Source organism: Myotis yumanensis, unplaced genomic scaffold (assembly GCF_028538775.1).
Source record: "Myotis yumanensis isolate MYYU_CA2020_CCGP unplaced genomic scaffold, mMyoYum1.0.hap1 SCAF_2, whole genome shotgun sequence".
NCBI lineage: Eukaryota > Metazoa > Chordata > Mammalia > Chiroptera > Vespertilionidae > Myotis > Myotis yumanensis.
In genome coordinates, this window is record NW_027223753.1 from 169,646,538 (window position 1) to 169,668,778 (window position 22,241).

The 22,241-nt window shown below is 37.4% G+C and overlaps 1 protein-coding gene across 5 annotated transcripts in view; it reads right to left on the reverse strand.

The window, feature by feature from the left end:
* TP63 (tumor protein p63) overlaps positions 1-22,241 on the reverse strand; it is a 96,455-nt gene that overhangs the window by 73,714 nt on the left and 500 nt on the right. For all 5 annotated transcript variants that reach the window (XM_070406583.1, XM_070406584.1, XM_070406586.1 and 2 more), the window contains exon 2: positions 4,029-4,283. In XM_070406583.1, the coding sequence (XP_070262684.1) occupies positions 4,029-4,283 (255 nt within the window). The remainder of the gene's footprint in view (positions 1-4,028; positions 4,284-22,241) is intronic.

The window sequence follows — 22,241 nt, forward strand, 5'->3', positions numbered from 1 at the left end:
CAAATGAACCCTCAACAAAATTATAACAAACTCATGAAACAAAGGGATTCAAACTCAGACTCTCTAAACACTTGTGTGCCCATGACTAGCTAGGTACTGGTAGGTGTCCTTATATATGTCATATAATCCTCGTGATAAGAAAAGTATTAACATCTCCATTTGTAGGTGAGGAAAGGGAGGTTTAGATAGATTGAATTCTTTGGGCATGTCCCAATGTGCTCTTAGTAAATTTCAGGGTTAAAATTTGCACCCAAGTTCCTTGCCATTTCCAAATTATCATTCTGTTAACTGTCCTGTGACTGATGACTCCTGGCTACAATGCTGGACCGGCACTCCATTAAATTAAATGGTAGGCTTTGCTAACTAGTGGCAATTACACTGTAGACATAATAAGGAAGTCTGAAACTAAATCGTAAACTCAGTGTTGATGTGTGTGTGTGTGTGTGTGTGTGTGTGTGTGTGAAATAGAGAAAATGGAATATTATCATGTTTTATTTCATTGGAAGAAGTTTAAAATAAAATACCATATTTTTCTGCAACTGGAAACACAACCACATTTGTTACTCAAAACACAAAGAGAGCAAATAAAATATGCATATATGCTTTAAATATATTAATTATATTTTGGCAGTAATCCTAAGTAAACCAGAAAGTAAATGAGAAAACTCAACACAGAAGGATGACAAGTGATAAAATGATACTAAAAAGATTGTTATTAAAGTATCAGCAGAATACTGTGCAATAAGTGTGGCTTCTTCCTAATGACAGTGGCTTCTGCTGTTTCCAGTTTGTGGGAAGTTTTAAAATATAGTATTTTATTTTGAAAAATTGTTTTAAAGTGCACAGATATCTAAAAAATAGATGTTGTGTAACATGGCATTAAAGTGTCCTCCAACATCTGCTCCATACTCCACAGGGCCCACTGGTCCCTGTACATCCCTGTCTTCTATTAATCAAGAGGGAAGACAGTCTAGATAGGACAGTGGAGAGAGAGGGCCTGGGAGGAGAGGGCCTGGGTTCCTCTCCCTCCTTGGCTGAGTATTAGCCATGAACCATTACTTCTAGATGTTTCCTCATTAATAAGACTGGGGATAATAGCCTTGGTTATGAGGCTCAAATAAGATAAACCTATAAGAAAACACTTTAAAAATGTGAGCTCTATGTATAGATGTGAGGATACATAATTTGACTCAAAGGGTCAAATGCTGCTATATATGAGACACTGGTGTGCAAGGTTGAGAACTTATATCTTTTTAGGTGATTTCAGCAGCTACTCAGATAAAGATTAATGAGCCCTAGATTCAGAAGAAATGTATCTGGGCCTAAAGTAAATTTGATTGTGAACAAGAAAAAACTAATAAAAATATAAACACCATGTGATACAGTCATAGGAAGAAAAAGACCTCTAATTCAATCACCTTATTCTGTAAAATCTATAGGGTAGATTATACACAACTGAACCAAGAGAAGACAAAATAGCTCAACCAAGGTCATTCATTAATGGCAGGCCAAATATCTCATTAGAACCTAAGTCCTTCTAAAAACTGTGTGTGTGTGTGTGTGTGTGTGTGTGTGTTTTCTCATTATTAATACTATCTCACCTTGAGGAAAGAGAGTAGGTTTCACCATAATCATTTTTTTTTAACCAAAAAGGAATTTATGGGCCATGTAACCAAGAAGTTGGTTCCCAGCTGCTTTAGGTTCATGTCTTTTTTTTTTTTATTGTGGGAAAATATATAAACATTAAATTTATCAATTTAACAATTTTTAGCTGAACATTTTACTATATAAAATACATTCACAATACTCCTTTTGGGACACAGACTGAATTCTAGAGAGATGAAGTGACTTGGCTAAGGTCACAAAGATGATCCAAACAAGAATCCTGGCTTTCTGGCTCCTGCCCTGTGCTCTGCTCCCATTACCACAGTTCCTACCCTCTTTCTTGGGGTACTGATCTCACTGTTGCCACATCAGGAAATTCTACTAGGGTGTTCTGCAAAATGTTTTATTTTCTTTTTAACTGACCATGTTGGTAGAAATCTTCAACGTTTCTTTGTGAGATAATTTACTTCTATGAAAGACAGGCTATGATTAAAGATAGTTGAGGGTTATGCTAAATCTGAAAAAAGAAATCTTCAGATTTCTGTAGGAGAAGGTACTGAGGAAGGGAAGAGGGAGGAAGACTGATATAATGTTGTACCTGTATCAAGCTCCATCCCCAAAGTTCTTAAATCATTTTAGAAGAGAAGTGATTAATGACTTAGGGGCCCAATATGCCCACTATCCCTTCAGATGTGCCCACACTTAATATAATAGAACTCTGCCTGAGTATGCCAAACAAGATATAGTTAGCCTTGAACAACAGTGATTGTAACTGTCCAATTGCTGACACTTCTTCTAAAACACATTAGTACTCTATTTATAAAATGGTTATTTGATTGGTTCTTTAGCAAAAGATCACTTCCATTGACCAACCAATGCTTATTTGAGGTCTATAGACTCTAAGTTTACTCACCTTTAGTGTCCAACACCAGGATTATTACTATAAAAGAGATTAAAGATTATGACACAATTGATGAATAACACATGGAGGGGAGATCAAGTGTTAAGCTAGTAGACATTATGGTTGAAATATAAACCATGACAGAACCACTTCTCAAACCAAGAAAGAAAAGCCCTACAACAAATTTTTAAATGGTTTTGGGACATCCTGATGTGAAATGATGAGGAAAGAAAGTACATCAATCTAGTGGTGGTGGAGGGAGGGGCAGAATCAGAAATAGGTCCGGCTACACAAAAGCCTCTGTAACTTAGGGATGTCATCTAGCCTCCACATTCTTTAGCTTTCCTCACTAGTAAAATGGGAGTTATCCAACATGTCCCACCTGGCTCACACAGAAGTGAGGTCAAAATGAGAACACATGTGAAATTATGTTGGAATGCAATGTTACGAGTGCAGATTATTACATAAACTCTGTTCACTGGATTAACACCTGCAGTGAGCAGGATACTATAACACAGAAAGAGACTGTTTTCCAAAGAAACCTGTTTTCCAATGAGGAGGAAAAAAAACTATTAAGACAATTCTAAAGCTACTTCTCAACAAGATGATGATATTTGGAAGCATTTCTATAATCCATGCAAACATTAAATTTTTTAACAAACATGCACACCACTTTGGGCTTGGGCAGTCTTTGATCAATTGGTTAAAACCAGTCTTGTCGGTCCCCTCCCTTTTATTTGAGCTCTATTCATATTATAATCCATTACAAAATAAACTTTGAACATTCTTGTACCTTTTGAATTTTTAAAAATATTTCCATATTTTCTTAGAAAAGCTATATATGAAAAGGTGTGTGTGTGTGTGTTTTTTCCCAACGTTTTAAATCAGAATATTTTTGGACTAGTTCCGGGCTCTGATAGTTTTAGAGGTTTCCTTTTGGGACAATGCTTCTAAGTAATAAATATACATGTATGAATAAATTATAATCCATGTTATAGAACATACATGTATAAACAAATTTATCCCTTCCTTAGTAAATGAAATTTTAATTTATTGTTATAGATGCTGTGTTTTTGATTTTATTCATTAAAGAAAATCACACCTTAATGTTTACTTTTTTTGAGATAATAAACCTGGTAACCATCCTCCATTCAGGGGACTGCAGACACATATCCTATGATTATGATCATTCTTGTTGGCATAATGCTTTACACTTTTCAAAAAAAATTTAAGACCTCCCAACAGCATGAGCCAGGTAAGAACACATAGGCTGAAATTGCTAGGAGCCAGCCTTTGGTTCCCAGATCGGGGCTTCTCCTACTCAATGGCACATTTCCTGTGTCTGGTTCATTATTAAATATTCAAGAACAAAATGTCCTTAGAGGACAGGGAGGAATTTTCCATCATGCCAATATGGATCACTCAGCTTTGGATGGGGAGGAATCCCTGGGGGTGTTGAAGATGACGCTGGTACTTGGGGGTCAGGTTTAATGGCCCATCTATTGGCTCTGGGTGTTCTTACCGTCCAGGTGGCTGACTTGGCGGTGCTGGACTGTTGGAAGGACACGTCGAAGCTGTGCGGTCCCGGGTAGTCAGTGTTGGAGGGGATGGCAGGTGATGGCGAGAGGGCATCAAAGGTGGAGCTGGGCTGCGCGTAGGGCGAGGGTGCCGTGACACTATTCTGCGCGTGGTCTGTGTTGTAGGGGCTGGTGGATGAGGAGCCGTTCTGAATCTGCTGGTCCATGCTGTTCAGGAGCCCCAGGTTCGTGTACTGTGGCTGCAGGACACCCAGAAACCCCAATGTTAGCCATTTAAGCTGCAGATCATTGCTTCAAAAAAAGGCATCATTTGGTGCATGCATTCTACAGAGTTCCACCTCAGGTACCTAATGTTCAAGGTAAAATGTCCAATTGGTGTCACACAATCAGAAATAAGAAATGTCTCAGGCATGCGTGTGTGTGTTTGTGTGGTACTGATCTGAACAGATCACATGGCTCTTAACATGCGGCTTTGGAGACTGTGGTCTTCCTAATAGCATTTGAAAGTAGAATATATGGCGACAGAAGATGATTTGACTTTAGGGGGTGGACACACAGTGCAATATACAGATCTTGTAACATAGAAATTCTCACTTGAAATCTATATGATCCTATTAACCAATGTCACACCGATATATTTAATTTAAAAAAGTAGAATATGCTTATTCACAAATGGGGCCAAAAGTATCCAGTATCGAGTAGCTACTTAGGAATTCTTTAAAACAAATGAATACAGCCTGTTCTCCCCTTCCTTTCTTTCCTTCTGTATGTTGTTCAGAATGAGAAAGACCACTGGGTAGACATATTCTTGAGGGGATTTAAGCAGCAAATTATTGTATATGGGGCATATACATTATATTATTTTATAATTCTAAACTTGTCCCAGGGTATCCAGTGCTCCCCCAGAGGCTAGTTTCATAAAGCCTGGAGGGCATGGGTAGTAGGGTTAGAGAGAGCCACCTAGATATTTTAAAAGGTGACATGCTTGTATATCATCCAAATACAACCTATTTTTTTATCTGTTCTTTCATTTCCTAGCAGTTTATTCTCTATAGAATAGAGTATGTGTAAGAGAAATAACATATAGTGATGATTAAAATTCTATGTTGGATGTAATTTAGAAGTCCTTTCGCTCATGCAGCTCTTCTGCCAGAGATGTCGATGTGAACAGAGCTGAGTACAGAGGAGGGACTCAATAAGATGTTAATGGAAAGAATGAATTTTTTCTAATTTAATCTGCAAGACAACTTTACTGTATGACTATGAGAGAAGGGGAGTAATTTGCTCAAGCATTGGCTAATAAGCAAAGAATGGGGATTCTGAAACCAAATCTTCTGACTCCATGTCTAGGGCCTTGCCCACAACATCACAACTGTCAGCAATTCAAGTCACTCCTAAAACCTGAGTCAAAGTGGACACATTTCCAGAAGGGCCTAGTGCACCGTTTTCCTTTTGTGAGACCTTCTGAAACACGGAAATCTCAGTTACCACCACTTAACTAAGGGAGGACAAACCAAAGGCAAGAAGAAGGCAGTTCTGTGGTTCCTATTTTATAAAGGAAAAGAGTTGCCTGGCTCTTCAGTTGATATACAGGGTGGGGCAAAAGGAGGTTTACAGTTGTTCATATGGAAAATTCAGCAATTAATAAATAAGAATGCAAGAATAAACTCTGTTTCGTGTTCTCACAACTTTTGCCCTACCCTGTATAACTCTGAGAGTTCCAGACTAAGTCAGACAAACTCACAAAGAAATAGGTGCTTAAAAAAATTGAATTAAATTAACGTTTAGTAAAAGCATTTTACTAAGCCCTCTGCATTTCACTTCATGTGGGAGGACAAACGGACTCTGCCATTCCATTCAGTCCAGAGAGCATCTGTCTAAATGTTAACGGTCGCCTGCTCATTCCAGTACATTTATACATTCGCATTCCACTGCCGAATGCCACGTCCCCATTTGCTCTTCAAATGACTATTAATCTCTTTACACTTATCCCCATGCTGACAAGAGCAGCTGTTTGTCGCGCCTTCTCTCCCCTCTGACTTCTACATCGATTCCTTCCCTCTCCTCCACCTTGTTTCCTCAATTGACAAGTGCAGCAAAACTGGAGGTAAGACAATTAGAGGAGAAAAAAAAATACAACCTGAGACCCATACAAAGCATCCAAACCCCTGGCTAACGTAAAGCTGTTAGGTTTCCAAGGCCGTGGCAAGACCGGGGAAGGGGGTTGAAAAGTTGTTATTATTTGTGTTCAAGTGAAGGGTCAGTATACACAGTACTTCTGATGTCCTGTGGGAATCAGATCATGCTCCCAGAGGCACGCGCTTCCCTACAGCAGTACAATTAGGGAGGCAGCCGTCCCTGACAAAAAGGACAAAAACTTGGAGGAGCACTTTCTCACAGGCAGTAAAATGCCTGTTGGGCCACCCCTTTCCTCTTCCTTCCAGCTACACAGAATGGAACTTCAGCTAATTGTGGGCTTGGATGAGAACAAAGAAACATGGCCCTTTGAATTTTTTTTTTTCAATATGTGTAAAGAGTAAAGTATTGGGAACCAGCTTTAAAAGCCAACGAGCAAACACTCAGTGCTCCTCTTAAGAAAAATGAAAACTCCATTTACCCTGGAGGCACAAAGGAGACCCCTGGACTGAACATGTTGGGTGGCGCAAAAACAGCAGAAACTGTCTTCCAAAAGTGATTAATAATATGATTTTGAGTGCCATCATTTTTAATTCCACACAGTTCCAGGCGCAATATCTTGCATAACCACAACAGGATAAGCTTCCAAAGCAAATGCCTCCATTTGTAACTTAAAGCTCGATTACTCAGGCTTGGGCAAAACAGCTGCTTACTCTCCAAGGTAAAAAATTGAAAAACATATTTCAATTGAATTTTTTTTCAAATTTTTACCTTATTCATTTATTGATTTTAAAATATATTTTTATTGATTTCAAAGAGGAGGGGAGAGAGATGGAAACATCACCGATGAGAGAGAATCATGGATCGGCCGCCTCCTGCATGCCCTCTAGTAGGGATCGAGCATGCTACTCAGGCATATGCCCTTGACCGGAATCGAACCCAGGACCCTTCAGTCTGCAGGCCTACGCTCTATCCATTGAGCCAAACTGGTCAAGGCCAATTTTTACTTTAAAAAAACATAAGCCAAGTAGTATACTCAACAATCTTAAAAAATAAAAAAAGCATAAAACCCAAACTACTAACTATGAATTACATGGCCCCAAACATAAATAACAACAAACCCACCAAAGAAAAAATTGTATTATTAGAAATCTACTTGGATACTTTTCACAGCTTTATTAAAAATCAATGTCATGAACATACCATAGGAAACAGCACTTTTGAAGATAATTTTAAAAAGCATTTAGTTAGCATCAATAAAAGTTTATTAGCTTATATTTTTTATTTGAAGAGAGAGTGGACATATTGATGGTGTGTGATTGGAGGCGACGACAGGCCAACACAGCCAAAAAGAACAAGTGTTATATGGGCAGGACCTACAAAATAATTTGCAGAGCTCATTGCAAAATTAAAATGCAGGGCCTCTGGTTCATAAATTATGAAGCGTGCCAAAATGGTGACAGCGGAGCATGAAACCAAGCGCAGGGCTCTTGGTGGAGGCACTCTGCCTGCCTGAGGGGCCAGCTCTGTGCCAGGTGAATGTGCACAATATTTGTCCTTTATTTCCCATCAAAGGGAAGCTGCTGGGGTGAAAGGAGCAGTCCTTGTGCCCCCTCTTTACTGTAAGTAATTCCATAAACACAGAGCTGGGATGCTAATTTAATGTCTATTTACAATGACAAATAAAAGAGGCTCAGAAGTCAGAACAGGACACTTCCATATCAGTCAAAAAAAAATGCCCTTGGAAGAACTCTATGAGGGTCCCCGATGTCCCATGTATTTCTCGTGTGACAAAAACTGTTAGAATATTTGAAATAAAATAGGAAGTAGATTGTTCATTTCTAACCACTAGGTATCTTGATCTCAGAATAACGTTAATATGCTTTACAGTCAACGAATGAATAAATGAATGAATGGGATGAATGAAAAATGTTTTCTATTTCTCCCATCACATCTCAAAAAGGTAGTAGTCTTATTTCCACAAAATATAAAAGGTGAAAATGACTACAAATTGTCTGATATTATGGTAAGCCCGATAAAGTAAAACAATCAACTGCCTAGGAAATAATTTTGAAATAGGAGACGTACTTCCTTGACCCAGGAATATATTCAGTTCATCACAGACTGGTTAATCTGACCACAGAAAGGATGAAACACATTTTGGTCACAGAGACTTAGCATATTTCAGGTACTTACAGAACTGCCTGGGGATATTCTGAAATATGAAGCTGGTATGATAAGTGTAGGTACACCCAAAGGCTGAATCTCATCATTAAAAAAAAAAATGAGTAAAACTACCATTGCAAAATCTAGGAAGAGTATTTTCTTGTTTGGTTTTATTCCCCATTCTCCCTCTCCAAGCCATTTTCATTCTCATAACCATCTAAAGACTCTGACTTATTTCTTCAATAAAATTCAATCTGGATGCTTAAAATTAAAATAACACTATAAAAGATTAGATTTTTTTCCTGACTGCTCACTGCTTTAAAAGTGCCCTATAAATTCAATTTCTTCTGTTTCATTTTATGTCTCCCTCCCCCCTGTGGATTACACTGTTTAATAATCTTAAATTCTGAATATAGCACAAGCCCAAATTCTCTTCTCAGCAACTCCGAAATACTGTATAAGTATATATTGCTGTAAATAAAACTCAATATTGAATACCTGGATTTCTACTTATTTAAAGTTGATGATGCACTTACACTCCTATAAAGAGATTTAACATCAGAAAAGGATTCCAATCAAATCATTTGATCAGTACAATGGAAACAGGGACTTAGAAATAATTTGTTTCTGAAAATATCACTCCTCTGATTTATCTGTATAAGAGAAATATTATAAGTTCTCTTTCCCAGATAGTACTGTCTATAATAACTAACTATGGCCACATGGCAATAATAGCCAATAATACATGGTCAGAAGTTAAAAAATGGGAATGAGAGCCAAATCAGGGATAGGAGAGGTTACTGTTGGGATATATCATCACACTTTATTTACCTCAGTTGAGATGTTCCCTTGTCACAGGAAATAATTACTTGCCCAAATTTCATTTGGTAGAAATTATATTTATAAGCATTCACTGACTGTTATATGAGGCTAGGGGTTTGCACATCCTTCAGCACTCCTTACTTTTCTGAATAATCCTAGTTATGAAAAAGACTGGGTGATGGGGTCTAAGTCTCAACACTGCCAGGGATGTGCTGTGGACCCCTGGGCCAGGTCCTGGAGCAACCGGGGTCTTAGCTATCAGGAGACTGATTCTGATATTAAGTACAACAGTGAGCCAATTCTAATATTCTTGTAGAAATGCACATGCTCACCTGCAAAGCTATTTTAAAATGCCATGAGATGATTTTAAAGAAGGTAACTTTTTTTTTTATACAGATAGGCCCAGCCAAATGTAGACATTTTAAATGTTTCAGGCAGCATATATAGTTTCCTGGGCTGATATAACCTTTCACCTTAGGTTTCATGGAGGAGCTTTTGTGAACATTCTAAAGCCCTTTCTGGGAAAAGAAAACAGTGTTCTCCATGACACCGGCTTTACAAAACATTCATTTGGAGTATTCTCTGGCAGACAGTACTACATTTTCATCCACAAATATGAGCAGGATAGTGACTTTTCAACAAGCACTGCCTTAGGGAGAAATACTTGTCATTTTTTCGTCTTCTACCACCTGCCTCACCTCCGAGAATGATAGTTTGTTTTATGCTAGAATTAAACACAATTGACTTAAAGTGCTCCTTTCAAGGTCAAGAATATATTTGTGTTATAGTGTCAAGTTAAAGTACCTTCTTTCCATCTTAAGAATTTATTTAGCATCACATTTTTCTCAAAACCAGATTTTGTTATATGTAAAATATTTCACTTCTTTTGTAGTTCAAATGATCCTAAAAGAGTGAATGTTGGGGATAAAATACATTTAGACCTTGTAATAAACCATATGTAAGAGTAAAGCAATTAACACACATACAAACCTAGAAAGACAGTAGGCAGATTGTTTACCAGAATGTTTTATGTTCTGACACAAAGTGTCAAGATTCCTTTGAGGACCAAGTTTCCATAACCTAGGAGAGAGTTTTCTAAAAGCCCCAACCAACACCAGACAAGGCAGATGAGATAAATAAAAACAAAGTTGGCTGATGAGGTGGCCACAATGTCAACAAACAGAAGACACAGTATTTGAAAAGCCAAGAAGTTAAAATGTATTAAAGTTAAAACTTGATCCAAAGATAGCTAAATTATACTGTGTAGAGCTCAATTAAGGAAAAATAAACTAAAATTCTATGATTTCAATAAGTACTCCCTTCTAGTAATAATGAACAAAATTAAAATCATGAGCATCTCAATTCAGAAATAAACCTACATCATTTTACATACCAGGGAAGCATTGGGCTTAGCAGAAAACAGAAAGGTATAATTTCAATATTCAGAAATTCTTGATCCAGGTAATAGGAAAAAAATACAGTTTTAGTTTCTTTAAAGTAAACCAGGAGTTATTAAAATTGGAACAAAAGTACGTTTGAGGACATTTTCAATCTATAAAATCACTGTTTTGATAGATTTATTTAGCAGACATGATAACACTAAGTAGAGAAAGCACAATCATGAAAACTTTCAGTGAAGTTTAGGCCATTTATATGGAAATGACACCGTGGTGACTTTACAAGTTCATCACTAATGCTATGTTGGTTTCTCAAGTGAGTATAAAATATTTGAAAAAAATTTTGATAATGTATCTGTCTAGTCCATATCAAGAAATTATGACTTAAAACAATGGTGTGATTTAATGTGATGAACATTTTCTCACAGGGGATAGCTTTGCTCCCCATGATCTGAAAAGAAAGACATCTCAATTTCAGTAAAATAATCCTGACCATGAAAATTACTTAAAAATCTGAAACATCCATATTCAATCCTCTATAGCAAAATAATAGTAGGTGTTATTACTACTATTATGATGCCTACTCTGATTCCTTACTATGTTCCTTATGGTGTTCAGTGTTTGCATGTATTTACTCAGTTAATCCTCATGAGCAAGGTGGCGTTATTATCCCAGGTTGTATACATATTTCATAGATGAGGAAACTGAAGCTCCACAAGCTTAAGTAACTTGCTCAAGGTTGTAAGTGACAGAGCCCAAATGTGAAACCAGTCAGTCTGGTTAGAGAAGCCGCTTCCTTAAGTAAATCGGAGTCACTCAAATGTCTGACTGGAATTTTTATCTAAAAGTTACACTCAAAGCAAGCCTCCCTCCTTTATATCTAAAGAAAATATTTTCTATTTATTAAAGAGAATATAAAGCTTTAACCATTCTTAGAATGCGTGTAATTGCCAAGAGTCAGAGACCGAGCTCCTTGGAGCTACCCCCTGAAATGCACTGCAGATTTGATCACATCACTCCCAAGCTTGAATAACTTGAGAGAGCTCCGATTCTCTTAAAATAAAGTCCCAGGTCTCTAACATGGCCTATATTTCACTATTGGAAACACCCTTTTGCTCACTAAAGGATGACCAAAAAGGCATTTCTTCAAATTTTCAGAAGCGAAAAACTCCTTCAGTCCTCAAGCCTTTTGTTCATGGATACTATTTCCCATTCACCTAGAAGCATTAGCTTCACTGTCATCCCTCAAGGAAAGCCTTCTTTAACCAGATAGGTATTCTCCTTTGTTTTACATTGTCGTAACACTCTAATTTTCCATTTGCGTCATGTAATTATAATTATTTGCATTAATAATTTTAATGTTGGATTTCTCTGCTAGACCATACATTTATGAGAATACATTTATCTGGCAGGCTTAGTGCTGAGTCTCATATCTGGAACAGTGTCTGTGACACAGTAGATGCTCAGGAAATATTTATTTAAAAAATACATGTAACACCTTTCAAAATAAAAACCACTATCAGAAAGTCTCTGCTATTCTAACACAACGAAGTATTGATTTTTATGCTGAAGTCTGTCTCCAGACTGGATTCACCTCTTTATAAACTACTGCCAGGTGAACCTTATAGTGCATCTCCAGGTAATCTCTGTGACCTTCACTTTGTGTTTTGCTTTGTTTTGGTAGGTGGGAACTGTGCTTTTAGCTTCAGCTTTTATGGGAACTAGTAGCAGAATAGCCAGTCCTGTCACTCACAAGGCAATGAGTAATACCTGATAGCTCACACCTAGCTGGGAAGTTTATTAATGAGCTTCTACTTCCTTAAAACAAAACATACACATTTTTGTGCCAATGCAGTATTTTTTTTTCTGTGTGTGTGTGTTTACCTAGTGGTCTACATTTTGTTTCTAATGCATCTAGGTCAGCAACAAGAATCTGAATCTTTTTGATCCCATAATTATTCACTTCCTTCTGATGATGGTGCTTGTGGCCAAAGCACGTTTGCCTAGGAAAGAAACCTCCCAGGAAAATGCTTATGGTAAGACATTTGTTTCTGGTAGATAGGCAACCATATCAGTCCTTCCTTCTTTACATTCATTCCATAATTTTCTGCCCAGTTAGCCAGAATGCATTTTAGAAGAATGCCATAATTAAGGGCACTTACAAAAGCATGTTTTGAGGAACTTAGATTGTAGTTTATCGGACTTACAGATCATTTCTTGGAAATGGTCTAAATTCATGACTTCATTCCCCGTACTCTAAAGTTCACACTCAGAGGTTGAAAACACTAGCCATTATTTACAAGTGGAAAACCGAAGCATGAAACAAGGAATGTGCGTCTCAGTCTTATTGCTCTATACATATTCAAATAAGGAACAGTTTTAGGAGTTCCAATTTGCTTCTGCTTGTCAAGTTTTTGCTGATTGACACATTTTCTATCATAATTGAGGTAATTAAAGTTTTTAGTTTTTTACTATGTTTTGTAATTACACATGGTGACTTATGTAACATTGGACTGTTCCTTTAAGCTGTCACTTTTAACTGCAAAATAAAAACGGAGTCTCCAGCCATGCAGAAGACATGCCTTACTTTAAGACACTCATCTATTCATTTCATTCTATTTACCCCATTATGAAAGTAACTATCAATCAATCGTTTAGTAATTACAACAGCTCATTAGTGTCTGATTTGAACAGACAAAAAAGAAAAACTGGGACACCAATTTTAAGAGCAACATGACAAAGATTTCTCAGACATCCTTTAGTAATAACACCATTGAAAATAAAAAAGGGAAAGTGTTTGCAAATCATCAAGCTTATTCAGCCAGTGCAAACCACCCTTGTCTCTGGCGATGATGGAGAGACATACAAGGGACAAAACGAATCAGGGGAACAGTGTGGAAGCAAGTAAACACTTTTAAAAAGAGACTGCAAAGCCAGATAAAAATCTGATCTGTTCAGTTTATTTTTTTTTTTAAATCAAGCGCACTCTCTGTCCCCATGAGTAATTAATTAAGTGAAAGCAGCACACACTTTACACTGTTTACCTCTGCTAGAGTACAAGCCATTCCTTACTCAGGAAACTGCCCTGTCTTTTGAAAATGTTCTTGCCACTTGAAGCATAATGGAAATAAATACCTACCAGGGCTCATTACACACACACACACACACACACACACACACACACCACGCACCACACACACACACACACCACGCACCACACACACACACACACCACGCACCACACACACACACACACACACACACACACCATGCACCACACACACACACACACCACGCACCACACACACACACACACACACACACACACACACACTTAAGAGATGTCAAGGAAAAGCATATGAATCATGGCATACAGGCAGAGACAGGGTTTGTAAAATGTGTGCGAATGCATAGCTCTTTGCACAGGTCAGTCACAAAAAGCCATTTCTGAAAGTATATATAAACATGCCATGGTGTTATCTGAAGACACCCCTTCCAGCATGCCACACATCCTCTGCCCTCCAAGGGCCTTCAATCTAGAGATGGGAAGAAGGGATAAGGTCATCATGGCCAGTAATGAGGGAGGAGCAGAGAAGCACAAGAGTTCAGAGGACGAGGGGGTTATTCTGAACCAGGGGAGGATTGATAAATTTTTAGGAGGGTGAAGTAGCTCCCAGCAGAGCATTATAAACTGGAAAGGATTTGTCCTGAGATAAATATTTGGTTGGTGGTGTTGGGCTGCAGAAAGAAGTCAGGAAAAATATCTACTCTGAAATCTCACTGTTCTGATGTTCAGCCTTTCAAGCTCATTGGGATCTTCTATTGAAATAATTTCCCAGGCCTAAGGCTTAGAAATGGTTACTCCACCCAGTGTAACCATTCTCCGTGTCCGTCTTGTAGAGTCCTCAGCCTTAGTCCAGTGACAGAGTCTCACATGGTCTATTTAAAAGTAATCAAGCCATCCCCCAAACATCTGATGCTGCCCTTTGAGAGCGTAATGGTTTTCCTTTTAATTCGGGCTCCATCAATAGAGTGACACTAATCCAGACTGATTTGAGTAAACAGGACATATTCCTCATTGTCTCAGTGATCTGAGAAAGAATAAACTTGAGAAAGATCACTGCCTGGATTGGAAATGGCCCCTTTGGGTGTTTTGCGCAAGCTTAAAAGGAAAAAGAAAATGCCTGCACAGAGTTCTTTCCAAGGCAAGCTCACTATGGGGGTGGTAATTCTCATGGGGGTATTATACTAAACTGCACCTATTAGTGGCTTTAGCACCAATAAGAAAGTAGAGCAATTTCTTTTGTAGTGTTTCCAGAAGAGCTGACGCGAGTGTATCATAAATTTCCGTCTCTGGCAACACACCATAAGTTTGACTCAAAATTCCCTCTTTCAGCTTTCATGAGGTTTTTTTTTATTATTTTATTTAAGAAAAACAGAGGAGATTCAATTCAGATCACATGTTTTGCACAAGATACCACTTTACACTCTATACACATCCACTAACATTCCAAACATGTTTGAGTCTAGAACCAACATGGGCCTTATCTTGACACCACTGACTGAATTTTAACTTGACAAGTGAATATTATCCTGTGAAGCCATCTTAGCTTGAACCTACAGGACAGTCCTATCTTAGCTTGTCTTTGGAAAAGAAAGTTACCATCTATAAAGTTAGTCATTATCAAACATGGAATAAGGAAGTTTCTAACATAGTTTTTTTGTTGTTATTGTTTTTTTGTGGTGTTTTTTTTTGTTTTGTTTTTGTTTTTTGTTTTTTGTTTTGCAAAAGATGGGAAGGAATGCTTTTTGAATAGCATAGGGGTGCTATACTATAAGTCTAATTAAAAAAAAAATCTGGGGAAGAATACAATACTGTTTCTGAAAAGACTTTACAGACACTTCATTAAACTACTTATTTCTGCAAAGGAGGCTGTATAACAATGTGGTAGTTAGTGGAAATTCATTGTTTCCCCTAATGTCTTCACAGAGTTAAAAGTAGGACAATCACATGCCAATATTGGATACTTTTCTAAATCTGCTTTGTGCAAGTGGAGGATTTGGTGGGTGAGGAAGAGAAAGGAATGAGTTACAAGCTTGGATATCCCTCATTTATCCGAGGGCCCAGTTCTTCCTCATGCCTATTTCCTCTGCCTTTAAATCAAGTCACTGAATTTCCTGCCCCATGAACCTATCCTGGCCTACGCCACTATTATCTCTTTAATTGCCTATGTTTTCTTCCTGGGTGGAATGGAAGTAATTGTGGAAGGAGAGGATATTAAAATGGGTAAACACATGTCTTTGCCCAATATTTCTGTTCAAATCTAAAATGCAAATGTGTATCCTTGCATGAAATGAAATTTGTAAAAATTTATGGCAAATATTTTAAAATTTGAAATACCAAGATCTCTATTTTTGTTTTTTATTTCTTGTTTAATTTAAGAGGTTGTTTGTTTCTTAAATGGGACATTAACTTCTGCTTCTGCTCTATCATTTCCCCATTAGAATTGGGAATTCTCATTCTTGGACAAATGTCATACTTGATATATTGTCTCATATTTAGCTCCAGGGTTACTATTTGCATTCAGAGCAGTGACCAAAGAGCAAGGTTTTCTTGTCCTGATTCTAGGATGAATATTTGATAAATAAACTTGATCCTAATTGACATAGAGAGTCAGTCTGGATTTTGTTCCCAGGTTAGATTAAATTTGTAAAAATGTAATTACTGAATCCCTATATGGGTAAGGCATCTTATCTGTCTTAGTAGAAGACTAAAGAATGAGAACAGGAAACCCTCCACTTCACCTGCCCAAGGATCCTTTGGGTTATCTTCTCCCTCCCTGCATCATGCCACTTACCATCCCTGGAGCACACAGACAAAGTTTTGAATCTCAAATTCTGAACACTGTCCATGCTTTCGAAATATGCAGGGGTTCTAGCTTCTAGTGAGATAAAAACCCGCACCATCTTTTGTTGCTATTTCTACAAAATCTTGACATACGTAATGAATACAGATCAGTGTTTACATCAACATTCTCTTTGCAAGTCAATATATCATGCTCTTTTATCTGGTCCTGTATAGTTCTCCTTGAATTTTTATTCATTTTCTACCTTCTACACAGAATGACCTTTCTTCCTCACTGCCCGCCACCGCCCCCCTCCCCAGGGCTAAATTCTGATCCTCAAACTATGTGAAATATGATCTTCATCATGAACAGTTTGAAGCCATTTCACTGTCTTTGAGACCTTTTGGTGTGTCTTACTACATCCTGCTTTATACTGGAGTCATTTGCAAACAACTTATGTACACTCTGGGAATGTGAATTCTCAGAGCCACTGACGGCAATTTAGTAATCTCTGATTTCCTTATGGTGCCTAGCACGGTGACTGTGCTTAATTAGCTCTGTAAGGCTGGATTGTAAGAAAATGCTTATTTTTTTATGGGGGGGAATAATCTAGTTTGTGTGTTGGATTTCAAATCACTCTATGTGGTTTACAGCCAAACTTATATTCTTTATCATTTTGGAGTTAGGGATTGGGAAAAATAATGAAAAGTGAGGTCTTTGTTTATAGGATGACCATATACTTTTGAAAGTGTAAGTGGTGCTATTAATAATTATATTTGAATAGAACATAATTACATAAGGACAAACCAAGGTTAACTATTCCCAACTTATCCATGGCAGGGCCCACAATTATTAAAGAGAGTTATGGATAGAGAACACACATGTCACATGAGACTTTAGCAACAATCCATTTCTACCCTTCCAAAGGTCCAACAGAAGTGATGGATGTTCTTGCGAAACAGGCAGCCGATGTGCAATGCAGGGAAATGGTTTATACTTCTAGGCAGACTTAAGCAAAGCCATTTATCCTCCCCAAGTGCACCAGGGTACAGATCCCATTACACCACTCCTCTGTTCAAAATCCTTCCATGGCTTATCATTGTCTCTAGATTAAATGTGTAATGGCCCTCCATGAGCCATTCTATCTTACATTTCTAACTTCATTTCCTATTTTTTTCATAATTTCAATTTTGTCTGAACCATTTGAGATTTCTGAGTGCACCAGCATTCACTCCACCTTTGTTCCTCTGCGGATGCTTGTTTATTCACCTGAAATCCTTGTACCCTCCTATATTTCTAGGACTTAGAAAGCTCTACCTGTCCTCCCAAGTAAAGCTGCATCCTGCATATATATGTTGACTTTCTTGATCCTTTTCCTCTGAGGTATTCTCTTTCTCTTACCTTTAAATTATTTTGTTCACACTTCTCATATGACACTGAAGATATGTCCTTTGTTATGTATGAACATATATATTACCTCTAAACTGTTAACTTCTTGGTGTAAGATCTGTTTCTTACTCATTTTTATAGCCATGTGCCATCTCATATGTAACTAAACATTTATTTAAAAAGGGTAAGTTGCTCTTTCTTCTAAATTTCTCCTCCATAATACTGTTTATAAATATTACAACTTAATTAAAAGATATAAATGAAAATTATAAAAAGGTTTACAAAATTAGCACATGAATAAACCAATGCTTACCATTTTCTTGTGCCTCCAAAATGTGTCCTTAAGAGAAGGTAAGGAATGTAATTTATACCTTAACTTTTGGGTCAACTGTTTTACCCTGATACATCAATCCATTCTTTTCCAGAACCAAAATTTACTACCTTACCAGATATCCTTTACTGGCAACTCAGTCCACTAAATTGGCATTGGACAATAGCGATATATCAGCCTTCTGAATTTTTTCTCATCATACATTTGAAAGAAAATTATGAGTCCCTTACGCTTGATACATTTTTATCTTCAAAATAGTAAGACTTTTATGGAAATCGCCAAGTTATTTTTCACTGAGATGTCTTTATGGCATCTGTGTTTGTTCTTCATTTATTGACATAAAACAATTAGAAGTTAAAAATGTATGCAACAAGGGAAAAAGTTTAACTTCATAATATTATGAAGGAAGGGCTTTTTACTTAACCCCCTCTATCCCATCAGCTCAGTTCCCACCCAAAGGGATCATACCAGCTCAAAGAAAGCTTGAGTATATTTGCAGTAATATATTTCTCGCCAGTATGACCCATACACTTCCTTGATAAACATAAATACCATCACCTTAGATGTGAATGCTTTTAATAGCAAAATATAGGATCTAAATTTTGAATAATCTCATTGCCTAAGAAAATTTTTAGCAACCTTGCATTCAGAAAATGTATGTGATATGATGGAAAAACCAACCAATATATTGTTGGTTGCTCTAGTTAACCCAGGCATTCATTCATGCTTCCTACTGTACTCTCCACACCCTTGTTGAGGATCACTGCTCTTCTAAAAAACAAAACAAAACAAACATGCTTTTTCCTTATCTAGGTAAAGGATAAGTGATTTATTACTACCACTCATTTTTCCAGTAGTAGTGAAGGAAGGTATGAGCTATGATCTGTGATCTAAGATCTCTTTCTCCCAGTCCCCTCTGGGCTTGAGGGCAACCAATTGTAAAACAAGAAGTGCAATCTAAGACCGCAGCATGGAGTGAGGAACAGCCCAACTGACACCTGAATTAAATCTGCAGCCTCTGTTTTTTACCAACTGTGCTTGTACCCCAGGTGTTAAACATCTCGGGAGCAAAACATGAAAAAACTTAAGATAATATATTTATTAACTATTAAGAGAAAAACCACCCGCAAATGTAAAATATGATTCAGCCCTTGGAAACAGTATTGGGACAGGAGAGACTATCTCCCTTGACCATGAAAGCCCAGAGGACAATTATGGCAAAAACCTGGAATCTGAGAGCTTATTCTCTTGCCTCAACATTTTCCTTTTGCTCTCAACTAGATTTGCACATCAGTTCTTTATGAAAACATTTTTGGAGCGTCTACTTTCACAACAGTCATTTTTAGATCTCTTTCCTTATTATTATAGATAAAAGGTTAGGTAAATGGGCCATATTTCTATGCCTATAGCTCAAATACAGAAAGAAAAATGATTAACCTTTAACGTGTAAAGAGAGGTATTTCAATATATGGGCCTTGAAGTCCAGTTTAATTATAGAATACAATTACCCATTTACCCAAGTACCACTCCCTCATCACCTAGGACCCAAGATGGGGATTTTTAAAAATAAAAATTCCCTTCTAATGAAGAGTTTGCGAGTCTCTCTTTCTCTCTCTCTCTCTCTCTCTCTCTCTCTCTCTCATCCCTCAGTTTTTGGCAAGCAAGTTGAGCTAAAACTTAATCTATTAAGCATTTCCTTTCTTCTGAGCTTCTCTCCAAGTCTGATACCAGTCCCAGAGGCTGTGTCATTCCAAGCCTGGCACAATGGCATGGTGATTGCTTGAGGCCTCTCCATTGTAACCCAAGGGTGGAACCTTAAGCCCTGCCTGTTACATCCTGCCCATGTTCTTTTCCCATCCAGACCCTTCCCTGTTCATTAACAGCTTCCCAAAATCCAGCTCTGCTTGGGGAGAAGGAACTGGAAATTTGTGGAAAATGGTGTACAGAAGAATAATGTTCTTATATTATTTTTGAGTTATCAACACATAGACATTACTTGCAAATAACATTTAAAAATATTTGAAGTCTGAGAATGGGTTATAGTTTTAAAACAATTTTGACTCTCATGGTTAGTCACATTCTTTTTTATTATTTTTTTCTCTGACATTCTGTTTTTATTTCAGCAAGGTAACAACATCATTTGTCTTTCCTATCACAGTTGGCTCCATTACTCAAGGCTTATTATTTTCTTAAGTATACCAACCTGCTTCCAGACATCTATCACATGTCCATGTCCTCTACAATTAGTGCATGCCTTTTCCTTCTTAATTTGCCCAATTTTTAGTAATTCTTCTGTGATAATAGTAGATGGTGGTTGTTTTCCGTATTGACAATTACTAATAAACATTACTTTAAGGTGAGTCCCAAAACGTTATAACTTTGTATTAAGTTTCAGGATTCTCAGGGCCATGTGCTCCCAGGCATTTCATATACTAAAATGTAAAACTGCATTTTTACAGAGGACTAAACATAACCCTACACGGAAAAGAATGGAATGGAAATTGAGCCACAAAGATAATGCATAGTACACAGATTGCAGAAGAGTATGCCTAAATAATGAGTAGTACGGAGATTGGCAGAAGGATATGACATTCATAGTGGCAATGTACAAAAAGGTGCAGGAAAACAGAGAAATTCAGCCATATTTTCCATAGATGTTTTCTATGTACACTAGTAGCATTCCAACAAAAAGCAAATGACAGCTACCTTTTGATCAGCTGACCACACATTTACCTCAAGTTTTTAAAAACTCAAACCCATGTAAATGTATTTTCTCTCATCAGGATGCAATACTCTCACATACAACATGACTCTTTGCCTCCATAAAAGGCAGTAATTCCTTCAGATAGCATCTAATCACAGCATTTACACAGTTTTATCCTTTCAGGAGAAATAATAATTTCTTTCCACATCAACTTTATACTTTTTTTATAGATATCTTTAAGCCAAATTTGCTTCTAGCCCATTATACTCAGACACACATAGTCAAATTCCAGCCTGCTTATACACACTGGTCATGAAATAGCTCGTGAACAAACACAAAGTCAGATATGATATGACCGACAGATTTGTTTTTTAATGGTTAAAGCTGGACCGCAACAGATCAAATAGAAACAAGATAATCTTAAAAGGTACCTCTATTTTTTTTTAATTGTTTGGTAACATTTCCAGCTAACTTCCAATATTAAAGTAAAACAAGAAACTCAAGTTTCTCCACTGAAGACAAGCAAGCCCGCTGAATGTTTTAAAGGAAAATAGGCACTTCCTTTTCCTTCATTAGATAACTTGATATTTCCCCTGTTATATTTACACAGTTCAGGTATCTAGACAATAGCAGGGTCAATATGACAGCACTGGCTCTGCTTTGCTGTCCTTTGCTAGATTCTCCCCTTTCCCGTTGCCGTCTGCACCAGAATACTATGCATTTTGTTTTCAATTTTAAGGAGCTCAATTTGAGTACCCCAGTCTACTTTTCCAAGCACTCGCCTGCAAGCATTTTCATCCGAAACACTGAACTCACTCTCTCCACACCGCACTCCCCCCCACCAATGTGATTAGTGTCAACACAGCTGCTCTATTCTGAGGAATGTAAACTAATATTGTTGTTAGACCTCCCTCAACCTTAAGAAACTTCCTCAAAGCCTTACAGCCTCTTCAGGAGTTTTTTTCTTATACCTTCGCCCAGTGATTTAAATCCCTGAGACAAACGTTGAGGAGAGATCAGAGCGGCAGCTCATTAATTCCTTAAATAAAATCCTATACGCTATAATACACATTTATTTACCTGCACATGTACATATTTAATAACGCATCACTCCAAAATAATTTTGTCATTACACAGTGAAAGTCTAAGTCCATCACCAGACAATAGAGTAATGACTGAAGTCTCCTCAGGGTTTAGGTGGGTCTCTGGATTGATAACATTCAAAACAAAGATGGCTTTAAAAATCTCACCTGTTTACTTTGAAAAAATAAAAAAAGCTTCATTTGCTTTTAGGATGAAGTCTGGAGATAGAACTGAGAACTTAACTGAGTTGAGACATAATCAACTAATACGTCTTATTGGTATGTGAACACCCAACAGAGGAGTCATTTCAATGTATCTAGCAG